Below are 19,704 nucleotides of genomic sequence, written 5' to 3' on the forward strand. Positions count from 1 at the left end.
GGGGCATCTGGGACATGCAGCCATGGACAGGACGGAAGGACCCAGCAGATCGGATTCAGCTCTGCTCTTCACTGAGTCCCAGCCTGGGCCAGGCACCATCCTACGTGCTTTAGGTGTATCATCTCTTCGACTCTTCGTAAATTTTGTGAGGTGGCGTTATTACTACCCCCTTTTACAGTGGGAAACCTAGACCCAGATGTGGCCTCAGAGTCCTTTGCAACACAGCCCTGCAGGTGGCCATTCTCCGTTCATCAGAGCCATCCCGTAGGGCAAAGCCTGCTTGCTCTTCCTCCTATAGGGCTGCTGCCCGGGAGTTCTCTCTCCGGATGGAGGAGAAGCTCTGTGGGCAATGGCATCTGGCTCATCCCTGTGTCACGTGCAGCGCCCAGGACAGTCACTGCACATAGCAGGCACTCGGGGGGTATTTGTTGAATGAATGAATGTCGCTGCGGTCTTTGCACAGCTTTCTCTAGTCTCTTTCCCTGGGAGAGCGCTCCTTGGCTCTGCCTGGATTAGCCAGTGGAGGGAGTTTTGGAAAAACCAGATCTTCTTTGTGAAAGGGAGGCGTGTGTATGTGTGTGCAGATACATCCTTTAAGCGGGAGCTGGAAGGAAAGTTCCCTGCAAACGCTGACCCCTTCCACAGTCTCATTTGTTCTGACAGTCTGGTAGGCAGGATCACATTTCCTTCTCTGTTCAGGGCACCCACAGCCCCGTGACCCTCCGCAAAGCTTGCCTGATGCCCTAGATGGGCCTGCACTGTGTGCGCTTCTGTTTTCCCGAGAATCTTGCCTTCCAGATCGAGCCCCTTCTCAGCACCCCTCCTTGGCTGTTTCCCCAACACCCCATCTTTGGAGCTCTGCGTGGGCCCATCGGCAGGCGGTTCCTGAGCCAGCGGAAAGTGCTGCGGAAAATTTATGAGCAGCAGCTGGGATGACAATAACTGCTGACTGGAAAAAGCCCCCTCTCTGGGGGCTGATGGATGGTGGGCTGGCCCGAGGGGTATCCTTGCCACAGAGAAATATCTCCTGTCAGATAAATAGCCCAGACCTTGGCCCCCAGAGCACTTGGCAGGCATCCATCACCCACATGGAGTTAAGCCAGGAAGCCACAGAACCAAAAACTTCAGCACCTTTAGAGCCAGAAGAACAGCCTCACTGTGGCTGGTGGGGGAGGGGGCGGGGCGGGGTGGGGGCAGACCAGAGACATGGCTGGGGTTACTTCTCCCTGGAGACTGGGGATCAGCCTTTCTGGAGCGTGCCTGGCCTGCTGTCTGCCTCCTTGGTGTTTCCTCATTCTGCTCCAGGAGCCTCTGATGAGCGTCTGGCTCTTGTAGCCCCAGGAGGCCGCGCTGAGGCAGGAGCAGCTGGGAGGGGAGGAAGCCCCCCTGCGCGGCTGTGGAGGCCCGATCTCTCTGAGCCCGAGGGGCGGCTTCTATGGGCCCCAGTCAGAGGAACCCCAAGCGGCTTCCTTCTGGGAGCAATTCCTACTGAGCCTTCCCCTCCTCGCCCGACTCGCGCGCGCAGACCGTCTTCGGGGGTCAGTCCAGGCCCGCCACTGGGAGCGGGGGGCTCGGCCTACAGGCCCCAGCGTGGAACCCTGTCCCTTAGAGCAGTTGTGTGCCGGGCAGCGGAGGTTGTGCAAGTGTGTGCCAGTGAGCAGGGCTGGAGTTGACAGTGTTCTCTCTCTCTTTTTCTTGTGGAAATTTGGGGTAAGGAGAGCAGTGGCCCGAAAAGCAGCTGCATTCTTCTTTTTCTGCAAAAGCATCTGTTTAAGTACTTTCTGCCTCAAAGGAAAGAACGTTAGTGCATTCCAGAGCAGGAGGCCTCCTTGGGTCAGACTGGCTGTGTGTGTACAAAGCGTGGCAGTGTGTGTGTGTGTGTGTGTGTGTGCGTGCGCGCGTGCACGCGTGCGTGTGCACCCACTCACCCACCTGCCCGCCCGCCGTGGTGTCCCTTTGAGCCTGGGTGCCTGGGCATGGCTGGGCTCGGGCAGAGATGTGCTGCAAATTCACTTGGGGTTCAAATTTTGGGCCAATCGACAGCCTCTGAGCCCTTCCCACGTTCTTTGGTCTTGGAGGAGATGGGCAAAGAGCTGGAGAGGAGGGCGTGGGGGTGGGGTTGTGTGACCTGGGTTCTCCAGGTTGATGGCTTCCTCCTGCTCCAGACTCCTTTGCAGAAGGGTTGAGGTCAGTCCATATGGCAGGAAGCCTGGCCTTTGCCCAGCCTTGGCCTCTCCTGCCCCTTTCTCTGGCTCCTGGATGAGGAAAGGAGGCCAAGAAAGAGCCTGGGCTCTCCCTTTGCTGCTGTCTGCCCTGAGAATCCAACCTGGGTGTGCAGGCATTGTGTCTGAAGGAGGCACTCTTGCTGTAGAGACCACATCTAAGTTAAAGACTCAGTTCTAGAAACAGTGTGTGGCTCTTGCCATGTTAATCAGTCAGCCTGGGCCTCAGTTTCCTCATCTGTAAAATGGGGGTAATGATCCATAGCCTACTTTGCCAAGTTGTTTGAGCTTAAGGTGAGATAATCGATGTGGAAGTACTTTGAGAGAGGGTAGGAATGATGTTAAAGTTATTTATCAAAAGTAACACAGGGACAAGGGAGTCCACAAATAACGCAGCTCGGTGAAGATTCATCAGCACCTGGATCAAGAAACATCAACAGAGCCTGGAATCCCCCTTGTGCCCCTTCTCAGCCTTCCCCACCCCCAGAGGTCACACTGCTCCAACTGCAATCCCTGTGAATTTGTTTTGCCTGTTTTTCACCCCTACATGTTTATTTATTTATTTGGTCGCGCCGGGTCTTAGTCACGACAGGCGGGCTCCTTAGTTGCGGCTCTCCGGCTCCTTAGTTGAGACACTAGGGCTCCTTAGTTGTTGCCTGCGAGCTCTTAGTTGTGGCATGCATGTGGGATCTAGATCGAACCCAGGCCCCCTGCACTGGGAGCGTGGAGTCCTGACCGCTGTGCCACCAGGGAAGCCCCATGTTTCGCCTGGTTTTGAACCTTACTTGGATGGCTAATGCTGCATGGAGCATTCCTCTGGGGAGAAGTGCTTTCACGTCTGCTGTGTATGTTGGAATCGTGGGCTCAGAAGTGGCCCATGTGCTGAGCGTTAGTACAGGAAGCCAAACGGTTTTGCAGAGTGCTGGTTATATCACTTTATACTCCCACCAGCAGCAGCAGAGTTCCCTTACTACACATCCTCGCCCACACTTGATTTTGTCTAAATGTTATGTAAATTCAAGGAAGGATTGTTACTATTTCTTTCTTTGTCATCTCTGATACAGATTTTGGAAAGGACCTTGGAACCTGACAGCTCTGATGAGGAGCCCCCGCCTGTGTACTCCCCTCCAGCCTACCACATGCACATGTTCGACAGGCCTTACCCTCTGGCTCCCCCCACTCCACCTCCCCGGTAAGAATCCGTCTCCTCTCAGAACGCAAGGCAATGGGGAAGGGGATCAGGGGTTGGGATTGAGTACAAACACAGTGGGAGAGTTGACTGGACCCTTCAGTATACTATTCCACCAAGAACAGGCTTCTACTGCAGCAAGAGGCCTTTTAGCTAGATACCAAGGAGAACTTTCAAACTGTAAGGATTGCAAGAGCAGACGCCCACTAAATTCCTGCTCCAGACTAGGTGCTATGCTGAACACTGGACAGGACATAGAGATCAACGCCGCTCAGCCGTTGCTTTCTGGAAGTTTATAGTCCAGGGAGATGCAGAGTGGAGATGACAAGCACATGGAATGTGCACTGACACTTCCGCTCCTGAGCCCATGGCATGCATTACTGATAGATCACTGTCCTCTTTCCTGCTAAGTTGAGACAGAACCTCAGAATCCTCCTCAAAACAGCACTCCCAGACGGTCATCAGTAATTGATGGAATGGATATCTATTTGCTATCCCTGTTCTAGGGATGTTGTGGGGATTTTTTTTTTTTTTTTTTTTTTGGCGATACGCGGGCCTCTCACTGTTGTGGCCTCTCCCGTTGCGGAGCACGGGCTCCGGACGCGCAGGCCCAGCGGCCACGGCTCACGGGCCCAGCCGCTCCGCCGCATGTGGGATGTTCCCGGACCGGGGCACGAACCCACGTCCCCCGCGTCGGCAGGCGGACTCTCAACCACTGCGCCACCAGGGAAGCCCTGTTGTGGGGATTTGTAAGCAATGGGAGCAAGTAAGTCTCTTTTTCTGGGGTAATTCGATAATTGGAAGCAGAAGAGTTAGGTCCCTGGAGACTTCGTCCAGCGCAGGGACTCTGTCATTTGAAAGTTTAAAATGAAGCTGGTTGCCAGCTGGGTCCCTGGGTCTCTGAAGTGCTTGTTTTTCTGGGCTCTGTGTTTGAGGAGGGCCGTTGGAGCCCACGTGCCTCTTTGTCCTGGAGCTGCTGGTCCTGAGAATAACGTAGGCCTGGGGTGGGGAGGGGTTGGGGGGACATGATAGGACAGGGAACTTGTTCCAGTGGATCTTCCCTTCTGGGGATCTTGGGAGCCCCAGACAGTGGTGGTGGAGAACTCTGTGATCATACAGGTATAGATAATAATAACACCTACCATTTACTAAGTGCCCTTCGAATGCCTGAAACTGACAAGGTTCTTTACCTATGCCCTCACATTCAAACCATCTAACAATTTGTGAGGTAGGCACTGTTGTCATCCTCATTTTACAGATAAGGAAACTGAGCCTCAGAGAGGTTTCATAACTTCCCTAAGACTACAGAGCTGGGATTTGAACCCAGGTCATTTCTGACTCCAAAGCCAACAAATGCTCTTCCCTGCTGTGTCCTGTCACCCCCCTAATGAGAAAAACCTCTGTGATTGCAGCTCAGGGAGCTGATGGAGGCCTAGAAGGTTATGGGGGGGAGGAGGAAGCATTGTTTCGAGTCAGGGACAGGAGCAGAGCTGAGGTCCTCCATCATAAGTGATACCAGAGGCTGTAATGGGGCAAAGCAGGGGGTAAGTGGATAGGTCTGGCTGAGGTCTTGGCAGGACTTGCAGCCCAGGATGGGTCATGATGCCCTGGGCTAAATGATCTTCCTCTGACATTTTTTTAATATCCCAAGATGCTTTTGCAAAAAGTTCAGTTTCTATTAGGCAGAATAGTTCTACCTATTTTTCAGAAGGGAAAACTGAGCCCATGAGAGACAGAATCCCATTGTAAACCTGGCATGGATATCCTGGCCGCATCCTCCCTCCCCTCCTCTGTGTATGGTGGGGTGAAGTAGGGCAGGGGCAGTGTAGCCCAGTGATGGGACCCCCAGTTGGGGGCAAAATGACCTCAGCACTAGACCAAGGCTCAGGAGGTCTTGCTCATACCTTTGGACAAGTTACTGCCCTTGCCTCAGGTTCAGGGGCCTGACCCGGAAATGAAGGCTTTGCTGACCTGGGGGTGGATACAGGGAAGAGAACTCAGTTGTGCAGTCGGACAGAGGCAGATGTTCTCCCCACCTTGCCTCCTTTAGCTGCCTAACTTCTGATTCTTGAGGTGCTTAACTTCTCTGAGCTTCATTTGCCTCATCTGTGAAATGAGAATGCTAGTCCCCGCCTCAGCACTCTTGTGAGGGTTGAATGAGGTATTGTGTGTTGGGGGGGCCCTTAGCACGGTGCCGGCTATGAGCCAGACCTGTCACCGGTGCTTTACTGCTCCCTCCTGCCCCTGGCTGCACAGTGGGCCTCTGAGGTCAGCTCTGACAGTGAACATTGAGACCAGGGGGTAAGGCTGCCCTCAGAGGCCAGCGCTCAGAAGAGGCAGGGCCAGCCTCTGAGCATGTGCCCCTCTGCCCCGGGATGGCTCTGCTAGGCCCAGATCCACCCCCAGCCCATTTCCAGGGCCTCATTCAGTCTCTCCATCCAGGACATGCATTTCCAGCGTTTATGGAGTCACCTGAAGCGTGCAGGTGCTGAACCATGTGTGATACAGAGATGAATACAGCCCCGCCTTGACCTCCCAAGGAGCTCAGGGTCTGGGGGAGGCACAGACGTGCGGCAGGGTACAGGGAAGGCAGCCTAGAGGGACTGATGTCCAGCAGTGAGCTGGTAAAGCGGAGGACAGTAGGGCGTTCCGGGCAAAGTAAACAGCATGTGCAAGGGCCTGGAGGCAGGAAAGAGGGCACCATCTGAGGGAACTCCAGGAAGTATGGAATGGCTGGGTGAGGCTGGAGGGGCGAGAAGATCATGGAAGAAGCCCTTGAGGGTCCTCCAAGGAGCTTTGACCTTATCGTCCAGCCAGGGGTTTAAGCTGGAGAGTGGCGGGGTGAGGTTAGTGTTTTAGGAATCTCTCTCTGGCTGCTGGGGCCAATCAGATTTGAGTGGGGGGGTTGGGGGCAGGAATGGCCTGGCTCCCTTCTGCCACCTCCAGTCCCTGGGGTGCCTTTGAGAGTGAAGATGGAAGAGGGTTTGGGAGCTGGCCCTGCTGGGGCACGGAGAGGCAGGCTGATCCCAGGACAGCGCGCCTGGAATGCCAGGATTCCTGGGCCCAGGTTTTAGCAAGATGATCTGTGCATTCCAGGACAGGCCTGACCCCATCTGGGCCTCAGTATCTAGTCTTTACCAAAACTCTTGCCTGGAAGGCTTGTTGCTGAAATCCTTCTGGGCTCTGATATCTTTGGGTAAGCCTGGGGGTCTGATGGGGCATGCAGTTCTAGTTCTGGGGTCCAGAGAGGCCCCCCCCCGCCCGCCCACAGCCTTCTCTCTCCTTCCCCTCGCCCAACCTGTCCTTCCCTGAATGAAAGACAGGCTCTGAAGCCCAGAGGCACCCCTCCTCACAGGCCACCTGCTGTTCTTCCATTGAAATTACAGCCTTGGAAGTTTTTTATTTGCCTCTCAGCTCATTTCTGACATTCCTTTCTGACCACAGTGGAGTTGCCTGGGCCGCCTGTGCTCAGGACCCCCCTGGCTCTCACAGCTGTGGGGCTGACCTCATCTCAGCCGGTGCCAGGGCAGGGGGCTGGGCCTGCCCCTCCTCCAGGACCGCGGGCCCAGCAGCGAGGGACACTCAGCCTCCTGCTCCTCGTCCCCCTCCCGACGTGGGTTCTCAGTAGCAAGTGGCTAGAGGGGTCCAGCTGCAACTCCAGGGCTCTCTCTCGATGGCTTTCCTGGGTAGCTGTGGGTGTGATTGAGTTGGGGTGGGCACCCACGTCCCAGATGAAGACCCTGAAGCTGGAGGAAGGGTGCCAGGGTCGACCAAGGACGGTCCTTGAGTCCCAGAGGGATGGGGTATCCACCCCCTTGACTCTCTGGCCCTTGGAGAAAAATGAAGCCGCCAACAGTGATAGGAGGTGGATGAGTGATGGAGAAGGAAAGGCGACCAGGGAGCCCCGAGCTGTAACGCAGCCTCTTCCTCTGGACCATTCCTGCATCGCATCTGTACAGTGAGAGGGGCCCCGGGGTTCTTTGGCTCCTGTCTGAGTGCTGAGCTCCCACCAGGCATTTAGCGGCTTGTTATCCTGTCTGCTGCCGCCCCCACCCTTCCCCCTCGGCCGCCAGGCCACCCGCCCAAAATAGAAAAGGAAAGGAAGTTATTTCCATAGTCAGGGGCAGCCCGGAAAAGCTCCCCTCCAGTGAGGGGGCGGGCGTGATTCCTGGAGCTTGAGACCAAATCAGAGCCAGGCCGGAGAGAGAGTGGCTGCCGGCCCTCTCGGCTGCCTTCTCTGTGTGTCATTTCCCTGATTCAGCAGAACACGTGTCCTGCGGTTGCCACGCTGCAGGCTGCCGAGGAGCCGTGGGGAGCTCCTGGCCAGGCCCCAGGCCGCCCTCAGGCCAGGACGGCAGGGCGGGAGGCTGGGGGTCAGGGAGGCCATGTGCCATGGTCTCCTTCCTCTCCTCTCCGCCTCGCTGTTGGCCTCTGCCTTGGCCCACGAGAGCGGTTCCCCAGCGCCACTTGGAACAAGGACCCTTCCGATCCCACACCTCCACGTGCCTTTTCAGCACGTCGTTCAAGACAGCCTCCCGAGGGACTCCCACGCACCTGGGCAGGGCGACAGAAGCTTGTAGGAGACTGAGCCCCAGAGGGGACAGGGTCTCACCCAGGACCACGTGGCTGGCTTGTGGCTGCGCCAGAACTGGAGCCTAGATCCGCTTACCCTCTAGGGATCCCGGTGTCCCCATGTCCCCCGGCCCTAGCAAACCAGCACTGGGGCGGGCTGGGCTGCCGGCAGCTCTGTGTCTGTTCACTCGGAGCGCGCCTGGCACTCAGGAGCCAGGAGGAGCCCGCGTCACTCTAGGTGCTAGGGATAGAAGCACATGAAGGGCCGTGACTGCCACATCCACGTCAAAATCCACAACGCTCAATATGAGCGCCGGCAACACAGAGCTCTCTAGGCCCAGAGACCTTGAAGGCGCTGAGTAGTTGAACATCCAGGGCAGTGGAGCCCAGGTCCAGAGGCTGGGGGTCAGCCTAAGCCTGGTTGAGAAGGGGAGCTAGCGTGCTGGGGCTTTGTGCCAGAGGCAGCGGAGGCCACGGGAGGCTCTGGAGCAGGAGTGCCAGTCTGAGCAGAATCTTGCTGTGATGGGCCAGGGACACCCGTGTTTGGGCCTGACTGTTCCCTCCTCATCGTCACCTCTCACCCTGCAGCATCGATGTGCTGGGCTCCGCGCCCCCTTCCGGCCAGAGGCGCTATCGGAACTGGAACCCCCCGCTGCTAGGCAACCTCCCGGAAGACTTTCTCCGCATCCTGCCCCAGCAGCTGGACAGCGTACAGGTAACGGAGGATTCCCCCGCCCCTGGCCTTTGCAGCAGCTCTGCTTGCCCACACCGTTCATGCCAGTCTCACTCCCTGCTGTTGAAGCCCAGCCTGAGCTATTTCTGTTGCCCTGGGTTTGTAGGGAAAGAACACTGAACCAAAAGCCTCATTTCCTGTCTGGGCCTGGAGGTTTCCTCTTCCACGCAGCCAGGTGACAGCCCTGAGGACGCTCCCTGGCTGCAGCCGGCACCCGAGGCTGGAGGGAGGTGGGCAGGGGCGGGGGGGTGGGGAGCTGTCAACGGCAGAGGACCAGAGCCCCTCCCTTCCCTCCCCTGGGAAAGGGCCAGGGTGCTTCTCCACAGAGGCTGGCCCTTTGCCAAGGGGTCTCCCCTGAGACAGCTTAGACAGGGAGAGCGTTGAGTTTGGGGACCCTGAGCAGTTCACAGATCACTCTTCAGGACTATTGAGGTTTGGATGAAGGAAGCGGGGGTGTCCAAGGTGGAGGAGGTGGGGAGTAGTTTTTAAGCCCTTGCTGCTTCCTCAGCAGAGAGGGCCCTGGCCTGTTAAGTTACATAGGAGGTGCTGGCCGCAGGGTGCGGCCAACAGCATCCTGGGAAGGACACATGTACCCCCAGGTGCGCGTGGATGTCTGTGCAGCGTGCGTCCTTGTGAGTAGGCGGGCCACATGCTCGATCCCCTCCTCAGGCTAACTCCGGGGGCTCGAAGCCGGCGAGCACAGAGGGAGGCCGGCCCCTCATGGCCGGGCCCGGACCCCGGGACCAGGAGAACCGCTGGAAGCAATACCTGGAGGACGAGAGGATCGCGCTCTTCCTGCAGAACGAGGAGTTCATGAAGGAGCTGCAGCGCAACCGCGACTTCCTCCTTGCCCTGGAGAGAGGTGGTGCCCCGGGTGGGGCGCTGCGGCCGCCGCTCCATGGCTAAGGAGGGGCTGATGTTGGCTTTAGCCTTGGGGCTCGGGGTGGCCTCTGTGCTGTTGAGTTATTCCGCTGGGAGCCCCCGAATTCTGCCAACAGGGACCTGAGTCACCAGCCACCGCTTCCCTCCCCTGGAACTCGGAGAGAGAGAGAGGGGTGCCCTTCCCTTGCTCCCCTGCCTGTCTGCCGTGTGCCAGGCACTGGCTTCGGCACCATGTGTCTGGAGCTCCAGGAATAGAGTGATTGGGTCCGTGGGTGCCAGAGAGGGTGCCTCCCTGAGCAGAGGACATTAGAGCAGGGGCTCTTGAGTTTTTTGGGTGTTTGAGTTGTCCTTGGGCCCGGCACTCTACTGCCCCCAGCCTGGCTGCCTTCCCGCTTCAGGGTGGGAGTGTTTGATGGGGGTACAGCGAGGGGCCTGCGGGAGAGGGGTGTGTGTGTGTATGTGTGTGTGTGCGCGCGCGCGCGCATGTGTGTATCTGACTGTGTTTTGGGGGAAGGAGCACGATGTGCAGGGAGAAGTCTGGCCTGAGACAGAGGAGGCCCAAGGCTGGTCCCAGCTCTGCATTAAAGGTGCTGGGGGTCTCGGGGTCTTTCCTTTTAAATGAAGGGCTGGACTATCTGACTTCCCAGGGTCCTTCTAATTTTGACATTCTGACACCGCAGGTGGTTGTCAGGGCAGTAGTTTCTGTATCTTTGAGAGTTCTGGTTCTTTGAGAACCCGTAGGCGTCGCGTGCGCACATATTTCGTGAGTGCATGTGTGTGTGTGTGGGGGATTCTGGGGGTTTGGCCTCTAACAACCTCCTGCATCTCAGCGCAGGCTGCCCCTGGGTGGGAGCTAACTTCCCTGACCAGAATGTGGTCCTTTTCCAGATCGATTGAAATACGAGTCCCAGAAATCTACATCCAGCAGCGTAGCTGTGGGAAATGACTTTGACTTTCCCGCTCCTGTCCCAGGTAACCTTGCCTTCCTAAGAGAGAGGCCTGGAGGGTGTAGGGGGCTCACACCCCACTTGTGGTTTGCATATTTGGAGTTTGGGGGTAGGCTGAGGAAACAGGCCGGTGGGGAGGTTTCTCCCTCTTCTCCGTACTCGCCGAGAGGGTGATGGCCCCTCCACTCAGCAGCCCTGGGTTCTTACCAACCCAGCGGCTGCTGCAACCCACACCCGGGATTGGCCAACGGACTGGCTGAACTCCTTGGAGGTGCCTGGAGCACGGGCAACAAGGGGACACACCACAGCACGTAACGTCCCACGGGGTGTCGGAGGTGGGGTGGCAAGGGACTCAGAGCACTGCCCCGGGGGAGTTTATGGTTTTACTGGGAACGAAACACTGGAGATGCATCCAAGAAACAGGTAGAACGAAGCAGCAAGGCTGAGGACACGCTTGTTAATTATGGCAGAAACATGTTGGCGGGGAAGGGCAGGGTCAATCTGGGAAGAGTTCATTCATTCATTCATTCATTCATTCATTCATTCAGTAGCTGGGGAACATCTGCCCCGGGCCAGGCTCTGCCTTAGTGTTGGAGGAATAGAATTGGAAGCTTCATGTCCAAGGTGGTGAGAAGCAAGAGTTGCCTCAGGGGCTGAAGGAGGGCCAGGGGTGGACAGCAGGCTGCTGGGCTGCACGGACAAGGGTCAAGCTGGAGCTGGGGACACCCTGAAGGGCTGTCCCCGGTTCCATACTCGACATCTGGACTCTGCCTGTGTGTGTGCACAGTGGCCCCTGGCCCACCAGTGCCCACCACACACACACACACAGGCTGCCCGCCTCAGAGGAAGAATCCGCAGCTCTTGCCCGAAACAGATCTTAACATCGCGTGGTAGAATGGGGGAGGGGGACAGCAGTATGGGGAGCTCAGCTGATCCCAGCTTGAAGAGAGAAAATCCTGTCGAACTGATTCCTAAGCGACAGGCTGGGAGCTTAGGTCCCACCAGATATGCATCTGGGGGTTTAACAGCAGCCTCTTGTCCTTGATCCCAAATTAACTGGAGACACCGGGGACCCGCTGAGGTGGATCAGGATGACTCACAGGGACTTAGCAGGCAAGGTGACTCGGGATTAGCATGGGAGCTTTAGAAGGGCAGTGAGGGACCCGAGTGGGTGCTGAGTGAACGGACAGACTCGGCGCGCCACGTCAGGATGCAGGCAGGCTGGCCACGTGCTGGTGAATGTGTAACAGCCTGCGGTGGGGGGGGGCGGGGCAGGGGAAGCCCCAGTGCTTAGCATCGGGTAGCTTCCATGGTGTAAACACGTCCATCATGGCTGATTTCAGGCTACCGAAGGGCCTTCACGGAATGCAGAGTGGTCAGAGGAACAGACAGTTGGGAGCCTGCAGGAGCCGGCCCTCCACACATACAGACCAGACCACTGACCCTTTTTACAGAAAAGGGGAGAGTGAGGCTTGGGTGGGGAAAGAAATGCTCCTTGAACCCCGGTGTCCTCCTTGCTTTAAGCTCCCTCCTGGTTAGGGCAGAAGCCTGCTCTTTGCTCCCTTCCTCAAGTGGAAGGGTGGGGCTGAGCCCCTGTCCTGTGGGGACAGCCTTGACCCACCTCCCCGGGCCTTGGGCAGCCACTGGCCCTCAGAGGTGTCTTCCCTCTTCCAGGAACCAGCGACAACAACCCCGCCGTGTCCGAAGATGCCTTATTCAGGGACAAGTTGAAACACATGGGAAAATGTGAGTCCAGCCCACGCCCCCTTCCCAGCTCTTCTAAGACAGGCCTGTGGCCCCCTGGGAGGGAGGGAGCCAGCCACCCGGAATTTTAATGCTGCTGACTCTTGGCGAACCAAAGTGACATTTTAATCACGGGCTGGCTCCCTCAGCTTTCCTGCCTCACTTCCCTGTGCAACTGAGTCTGGATACAAATTAAGTTTTAAATCCTCTTGAGCCATCTGTCTGCAGAAAAATAATAATGTGCTGGACACCGCGCCCCCCCCTGCCCCCTGCCATTTTAGAGTTCACATTCTCTGTGGCTTGAGGGGGCTTGGCTGGGCCGGGCCTGAGTGGGGAGGCCCAAGCTAAGTCCATATTCTGCGGGTGGGTGGTCGGTCCACTGGGTCAGTGGCCCCTTCCCACAAAGTCCTGCCAGCCGGGTCCCACCTTCCCCTCCACCCCACCCCCCAGACACACAACCATGCGTAAATGAGGCTGCGATCCTTTCAGGCTCCATTTCAGAGAAAATCTCGGATTAGTCATGGAAACCCCAGCACCAACCCTGGAGGTGGAGAGGGGAGAAGGGAGGTGGCAGGAAGAAAGCCAAGATGCAAAACTGTCTGTCACAGCTGGGGAAGGAGGAATACCCGGATCTCTCGGCGGCTGGCTGCGGTCCCTGGCCAGGCTCTCTGTGGCCTGTGCTGCCTCTGCCGGCAGACCCAGGATGGCAGCCTCACTCCGCCAGGGCACCAGCCTGACCCCGGTCTGCGATTGCTGGCACCTCCTCCCCTCCCCCACCAGCCTGCCCACCTGCCCCAGTCCTGGGGGGCAGCTACCTGCTGCTCTGGCTGCCGGCTCACAGGTCTCTCTGCCCCTAGCCACCCGGAGGAAGCTGTTTGAACTGGCCAGGGCCTTCTCGGAGAAGACCAAGATGAGGAAGTCAAAGAGGAAACACTTGTTGAAGCATCAGTCGTATCCTTTCTAGCCTGGCACTGGGTGGCAGCAGCGGATGCTAAGGGTGCTGAAAGCCCTCGGCTGGACTCCCCGAGGCTGCACCCTCCCCCGGACCGGGCCGTGTGACTCTCCCCTCTCCCGCCGTGGGCCCTGCTGCCAGCCTGGCGCTGTCCTATCTCTTGACGCCAATGTTGACCCCCATCACCAGGCATGGGGAACAGGCCAGTGTAGGCCCCCTGTAGGCTCAGAAGTTGTCCCACCACTTTTTAACTTTTTGTCTGGGGTAATCTGCATCTTGAGAGAAAACTTCGTCCTTCCATGGAAATCAGCAAACCTTTTCCTAATTTCTTTTTTTCTTTTAATATAAATTTATTTATTTTATTTTATTCATCTTTGGCTGCGTCGGGTCTTCGTTGATGCATGCAGGTTTCTCTCTAGTTGCGGAGAGCGGGGGCCACTCTTCCTTGCGGTGCGCGGGCTTCTCACTGTGGTGGCTTCTCTCGTTGCGGAGCACGGGCTCTAGGCGCACGGGCTTCAGTAGCTGTGGCTCACGGGCTCCAGAGCGCAGGCTCAGCAGTTATGGCGCGCGGGCTTAGCTGGCCCACGGCATGTGGGATCTTCCTGGACCAGGGCCCGAACCCGTGTCCCCTGCATGGGCAGGCGGATTCTTAACCCACTGTGCCACCAGGGAAGCCCCCCCACTAATTTCTTAAGTTGAATTGATCCACAGACCCTTCCACCTCCTCATTTCACGTGTTGGCCCTGCCTTCTCACTCTTAGTTCCTCCAGTAAAAATATGGTTTTCCATAATTTTACCCAGACTTCCATCCACGCTTGTCAAACAGGGCCCAGGATATTATTTTGGAAGCTGAGCAGCCAAAGGAGAACAGGGAGAAAGTTCCTTCTCTGTCCCCAGAGATGGGAGCCGGGTGAGAGAGTCAGCACCTGGCTGCTCAGTTGACCCCAAGAAAAGGAGCCTGCGGGAGGTATTGGGGAGTTTGGGGGGATAAGACTGGTGCAGTGAAGGCCTCCTGAACTTGGGAGCCGGGGTAGAAGTCTAGGGACAGGGAGTGCCCACCCATGCATGGGACAGTTTTCCTGAATGGCCTGGCAGACTGGGGGCTGCGGCATCAACAGCCAATCTCCTGGATGACGTGGAGGGCCACACTTGTGGTGAGGCGGGGAGGGCCGGGAAGTTGGGGCTCTGAGTTGCCTGTGATGGGTGGTCCTCCAAGAGGAGGGCCTGGGTGTTTCACAGGTGAACCCAGGCTGTAAAGGAGGGGACACCCAACCTGGGGGACATATCAGGGTTGGCGGGCAGGTGACCCAAGGAAATGGGTGTCCCCCAGCCCCCGCGACTTGGTCCATATTGCCTCTCCCTTCCACTCCTGAAAAGGGGCCCAGCCACATCTCCACCTAAATCTTTACCTGGAGCACAAAGCGCCCAGTGCTGTTTCTGGGGAATATTCTCTGGGGTGAGAGGGGACAGACAGGCCCACCCACGTGGAAGGGCCTCCCCTTGAGAACCAGGCGCTGGGCAGTTTCAGTGTCTGGGGCCCAGAGGCCTTTCAGCGTTCATTCAGTCCCTCCCAAAGGCATGTGGGCCAGCAAGACACTGCCTTAGACCTTCCTAGGCCCACAGCTGAACCCTGATCCTCAGGTCTCAGAGCAGAGGAGCCCTTTGATGTGGTCAGGAGACATCCAGAAACAAGGGTTAGAAGGGCCTTGGAGGTCATCTGGACAGTCCAACTTCCCCATCTCATTTTTATAGATGAGGAAACTGAGGGAAGAACTTGTCCAAGGCCTCAGAGCTCATCGATAGACACAGAGCAGCAGCCAGGGGTCCTAACCCCGCACCGTGCCCGGCTGCCCCTCACCAGACCCACGCATCGCTCCCGGGGATCAGCGTGTTCCCCGGCAAGCAAAGGGTGGAGAGAGTTGGGTCAGCTGTCTTGCCCAGCCTGGGGGACGTGCCTGAGTGAGGCCCTGCAGGGCGGCGGGTGAGGTGCTTTCCTCTGCTTTTCAGACGAAGACTTCCGGGGAAGGCGGCAGGAGGTGCCCAAGGTGGAGGAAGCGCTAAGGGAAGGACAGTAAGAGGTAAGACGCAGGACTGCCCTGCCCCACACCCCGGAATGTGGTCGTCCCCGTGGTCCAGGGGCACGAGGCTCAGGCAACTAGATGGCGCAGGTGCGGGGCTTTTTCCCTTGTTGTTACGGCGGGGGACGTGTGCATGGGGGAACTAGTGTTTTGCATTATTTATTCATTTGACGAAAGATAATCACGCCTGCCTATGCCAGATGCTAGGAACAGGAAGAGAAAAATCAGCTTTGACCTTGAATAGTTTACAGCACAGTTGAGAAGAGAGTCCAGGATACCCACAGCACACGACGAACAATTTAAGAAACACTGAGATGGCCTCACCCGGCCATGTCCACACAGAGCTCTGCCATTGCCTCTTGGGTTTTGGTGGTGGGAAAGATGACGGAACGGCCCCTCTCAAGACAGCTCTGTTTCTGGCTGGAGCCGTGGGCCTCCAGGCTGCTTTTCCTCCTCTTTCCCAGTGCATCCCTGGGGAAGAAACAGGGAAGGTCAACACCTCCTCCAGGGCTCAGGGGGAACCTGTCCCTCTTCCAGCCCCTCCCCCATCAGGAAGCTGCCTGCCCACCCTGCCCCCAGCCGCTGTCCTGGTCCCACTGGTCAGCTATCTACAGGGCTTTCTTGAGCTCACGGTGTGGCAGGTATGGCCCTGTTTCAGGCTACGGAGAAATACTTGCTAGCCTCAGGGTAGCTGTAGCGGAGGGGAGAAACCAGGGTGAGGAGGACCCAGCCAGGAGGAGTACAGGTGCCCTCTCCCCTCAGCCTGGGCGGCTGGCCTTCATGTCACCTCTAGTTGACTCGCCACCCTCCACCAGGCCCTTCCAGACCTCTTCTGTTCTCTCAGGCTCTCCTCACCCATGTTGCTGCACCCACGCTTCCCAGGCATCCGGAATGCTGAAATAAAGCCAGCCTGGGGGAGGACCCCCACCTCCCATGCGGTGTCACTGCCACCTCCTTCCCACTGGTCCCCCGGGAAAGGTGCTGGCCCAAAGCCACCCCTTATCAGGACCTTCCTCGTCATTTCTTTCTTTCCTGAATCTTCCAGCTTTTCCCTTTCCTTCCTCAAGTCTACATCCTCCTCGTCCCATCTTAAAAACCAAGAGTCCTCAATATTTTCCATCATCACCCAGTTCGCAGAAAAGTGCATCCTCCTCCACCCATTGCCAGCTGGCTGCACCCCCACCCCCACCCCCAGACTGACTCAGGATCACCTGCCAGGTCCTGGGCCTTTTCCTGTTCCGCATCCTCTGGTGCTGTCTCTGCACGCCATGCCCGTCGCCTCCCCTGAAACTGCCCTCCCTTGGCTCCTGTGGCCCCCAGGAATCCTGGATCCCCTTTCTCTCTGCCGTTGATTCTCCGTGCGCTTTTGGGCTCCCGTTGCTCCTTCCACCCCCTCAATCCCAGCTCTCCCCGTAGCTCTGGGCTTGACCCTCTTCAAAGTCTCCTTACTCCCTCTGCCTAGCGGTGCCACCAGCCTCTCTTACAGCATCAGCGATACTTTTGTGCAGTTGGCGCCCAAATCTGAATCTCCATCTTAGTTCTCCAAATCCACTCCACAGCCCCGGCTGCGCCCACGATGATCTTTCTAGCCCTGGCTGTCAACTCACTGAAAGCTAGACGGGCCCATTGCTGATTTCCCCAGTTCATTTCTCTTCCTTATTCCTCCCATCACTGCCCTGGCAGACTCTCATCACCTGGTTAACAGCTGCTGGTCTCTTCACTGCCCCTGCTCTGTTCACCCATCACCAGGACACCACTTTAGTTCCATTTCTCCCTTGCTCTCTGAATGGGTCTTCCAAGTGAAGGCTCCTCAGCTTGGTGTGGGGATCCCACCAAATTCGGATCCCATTTTACTTTTCTGCCCCTACAGGTGCCCTTGGTGTAGCTCAGCTGGGCTACCGCTGTATCACAGAACAGGCCAGGCACCCAGGCACACCTCTCAGCCCTTCACAGACAGCCACCGCCTCCCGCCCTGGCCCCCACTCCATCTCTAGCTGCCAGAGTCCCTGTTGTTTTGCAAGTTGGAATGTTCCTAGGAGCTTAGATTGGTGGGTGTGACCGCAGGCAGAGTTCCAAGGCTGACATAGAGTCCCTGGGGGGAGGAGAAGGCTCCTGTCTTTAGAAGCTTCTGCCCAGAACCATCTCTCCAGGAACCAGTGGTGAGGAAAGACCCCTGGGCTCCACTGAAAAAGACTTCTCCCATCCCTTTTTCCTGCCAGATGCAGCAGTTTCTCCTCGCCGGAGACCATCTGACCCGGTAGAGGCAGCCAGAGAGCAAACTGGCCCTCCGCTGAAGAGCCCAGCTGCAGCCAGACGGATGGTGCTTGAGTTCTGAGGCCCACTGGTTCTCCGGCCACAGTCCAGCCCAGCCACCGCCACTGCCACTTCCCAAGGGACTTAGAACTTCGGAGTCGCATGCTGTGATTGGAGGAAGGGCCTGAGGGTGGAGGCAACAGCCAACCACAGTCCCTTTTGTAGCCAGGCTGTTCTATGGGGAACGAGTGGAAATGTAGGATCTAACCCCTCTTCTTAAAAAAAACAAAACAAACAAACAAACAAACAAACAAAAAACACCCAGAAAACTGGCAAAGGTTGGAGTACCCAAAAGGGGAGGATGATCCTACCAGAGGCTCGTTGGCCTGAGGTGGAGCCCCTGCCCCACTCTTGTCCTGGTCTCTCCTGTCGGGCCATAGACACTGCCTGATCCCCTACCCCCATCCCCAGCTCCCTTCTGGGCACCTAGGGTCCTTTATTCCCATGGCCTTCTGCATCTCAGTCTTTCCCCAGGGCTGCTGGTCCTTGGCACACCCCTGCACAGAGCTCTGGGTGAGAGAGCCCCGGGCAGTGACTCGGGCCCTCTCTGAGGAGTGACGGGCCACCGCAGAGAGGTATCTGCTGAGTACCCTGCCTGGGCCCCTCGGGCTGCCTCTGTTAGCAGCTGGCAAGGGCCCCCAGCAGGGATGGGGGGGCTGGCCACCCCGGAGCTGGCGGATTCTAGCTATAGGCAGGGGTAGTCTTTACTCTGGCAGAAATCTAAAGTCAGTTCTGGGTGGGATCCTGCAGTCCCACGACAGTGGGGGCTCCAGGGGCTCTGACTCCCCAGTTGGACCAGAAGTTCTGCTGTCGTTAAGGATGGGCAGCGGCCAGTTCTGTAGTAACCCTGAGAAGGTGCAGGACTGAGGGGCAAGAAGGAGAGGCTGCCAGGCAGGCCAGAGCCCCTGGGGCGGAAGGGCTTGCTGGGTGCCCCTTGCCGAGAGTGAGAAGGCAAATGGCCAGGAGGAAAACAAGGGTCCTACGAACCTGACCCGGCACCAACCACTGCCAACGGGAGGGAGGGAGGGGCAGCCCGGCTTCTGTGGCCCAGCTGGAGACGGGAAGGCGCCGACCTCCGGAGAACCGGGGAGCCTGGGCAGCCACGAGGCTAGGGCCCGAGCGGGGGGCCAGCCCAGCGGCACGGCGGTGGGGCATTGGGAGCCGGCGCCAAGCCTGGCGGGGGCTTGGTGGCCATAAGCCACCTCGAGATAATGAGGGCGCGGCGGGCTCCCCGCGGGGTGCCGGAGGGGGACCCTGGCCCGGCTCAGCATCCCGAGCGAGTGCGGAAGTGCTGCCGCCCTCCAATCCCCACCGCCCCGCAAGGGCCCCTGATGACCGGGCACAGAAGAGGGGGAGCGCCAGTCGCCCCCCCACCCGACCCCCGTCCGTGTGTGTGGCTTTGTCAGTTTTTTTTGTTTTTGTTTTTTCTCCTACGTGTGGGTTTTTTCTTGGATCAGTTTCATAGGAATTCGTGTAATAAAGACTTGGTGTTCTCTTGGTGCTCTGACGTGGCGGCGCGTGAGCTGACCCTCCTCTTCTCCTCCCCCTCCCGCCGGCACCCCGCGCCCGTGGGCCGCCTGCCTGGCCCACCCGCAGTGCACGCGGGGCCCCGGGGCTCGGCATCCCCGCAGCGCCCCTCAGGTGGGCCCTGTGCCGCACCGCAGCCTCGCCAACCTGCTGGCGCTGTCCTCCTTCCTGTTTGCCTGGGAAAGTAAGTAAACCGCTTGCTGACAGGCCAGGGAAACACCAGTCTGTTGCGAGAGCTCCAGACGGTCACCTTCCTAAATAAACAGAAAGTTGCCGGAATAACATCTCGCCTGGAGCTGCGGGGATGTGTAGTCTCTGGCTTCAAAGGGCCCGCAGACATCTTCCAGTTCAGACCTCTCTCGCTTTCCCTACTCCCGGGCTTCGGTGAACTACCTCCCGCGCCAGGGAGCTCACTCACTGCCAAAGGAGGAGGCTGGTGCCCTTTTCAGACAGGGCGGTTTTCACGGTTAAAAAGTTCTTCCTGGTGTTGAGCTGTGGGCCTCCTTGTGGCTTCAACCCACACAACTTATTTCTGGGCTCCGAGTC

The 19,704-nt window shown here is 57.9% G+C and overlaps 1 protein-coding gene across 4 annotated transcripts in view; it reads left to right on the top strand.

Annotated features, from left to right (window-relative positions):
• CUEDC1 (CUE domain containing 1) overlaps positions 1–19,138 on the top strand; it is a 76,274-nt gene extending 57,136 nt beyond the window's left edge. For 3 of the 4 annotated variants that reach the window (XM_067020903.1, XM_067020902.1, XM_067020904.1), the window contains 10 exons: positions 3,287–3,414; positions 8,572–8,698; positions 9,386–9,578; positions 10,487–10,570; positions 12,220–12,291; positions 13,146–13,239; positions 14,336–14,394; positions 14,993–15,138; positions 15,248–15,318; positions 17,538–19,138. In XM_067020903.1, coding sequence (XP_066877004.1) covers positions 3,287–3,414; positions 8,572–8,698; positions 9,386–9,578; positions 10,487–10,570; positions 12,220–12,291; positions 13,146–13,239; positions 14,336–14,394; positions 14,993–15,138; positions 15,248–15,301 — 957 coding nt within the window. In that variant the 3' untranslated portion in view covers positions 15,302–15,318; positions 17,538–19,138. The remainder of the gene's footprint in view (positions 1–3,286; positions 3,415–8,571; positions 8,699–9,385; positions 9,579–10,486; positions 10,571–12,219; positions 12,292–13,145; positions 13,240–14,335; positions 14,395–14,992; positions 15,139–15,247; positions 15,319–17,537) is intronic. The other variant, XM_059047739.2, reaches the window with a different exon arrangement.
• The last annotated feature ends 566 nt before the right edge of the window (positions 19,139–19,704 follow it).

Source organism: Kogia breviceps, chromosome 19, assembly GCF_026419965.1.
Source record: "Kogia breviceps isolate mKogBre1 chromosome 19, mKogBre1 haplotype 1, whole genome shotgun sequence".
Taxonomy (NCBI): domain Eukaryota; kingdom Metazoa; phylum Chordata; class Mammalia; order Artiodactyla; family Physeteridae; genus Kogia; species Kogia breviceps.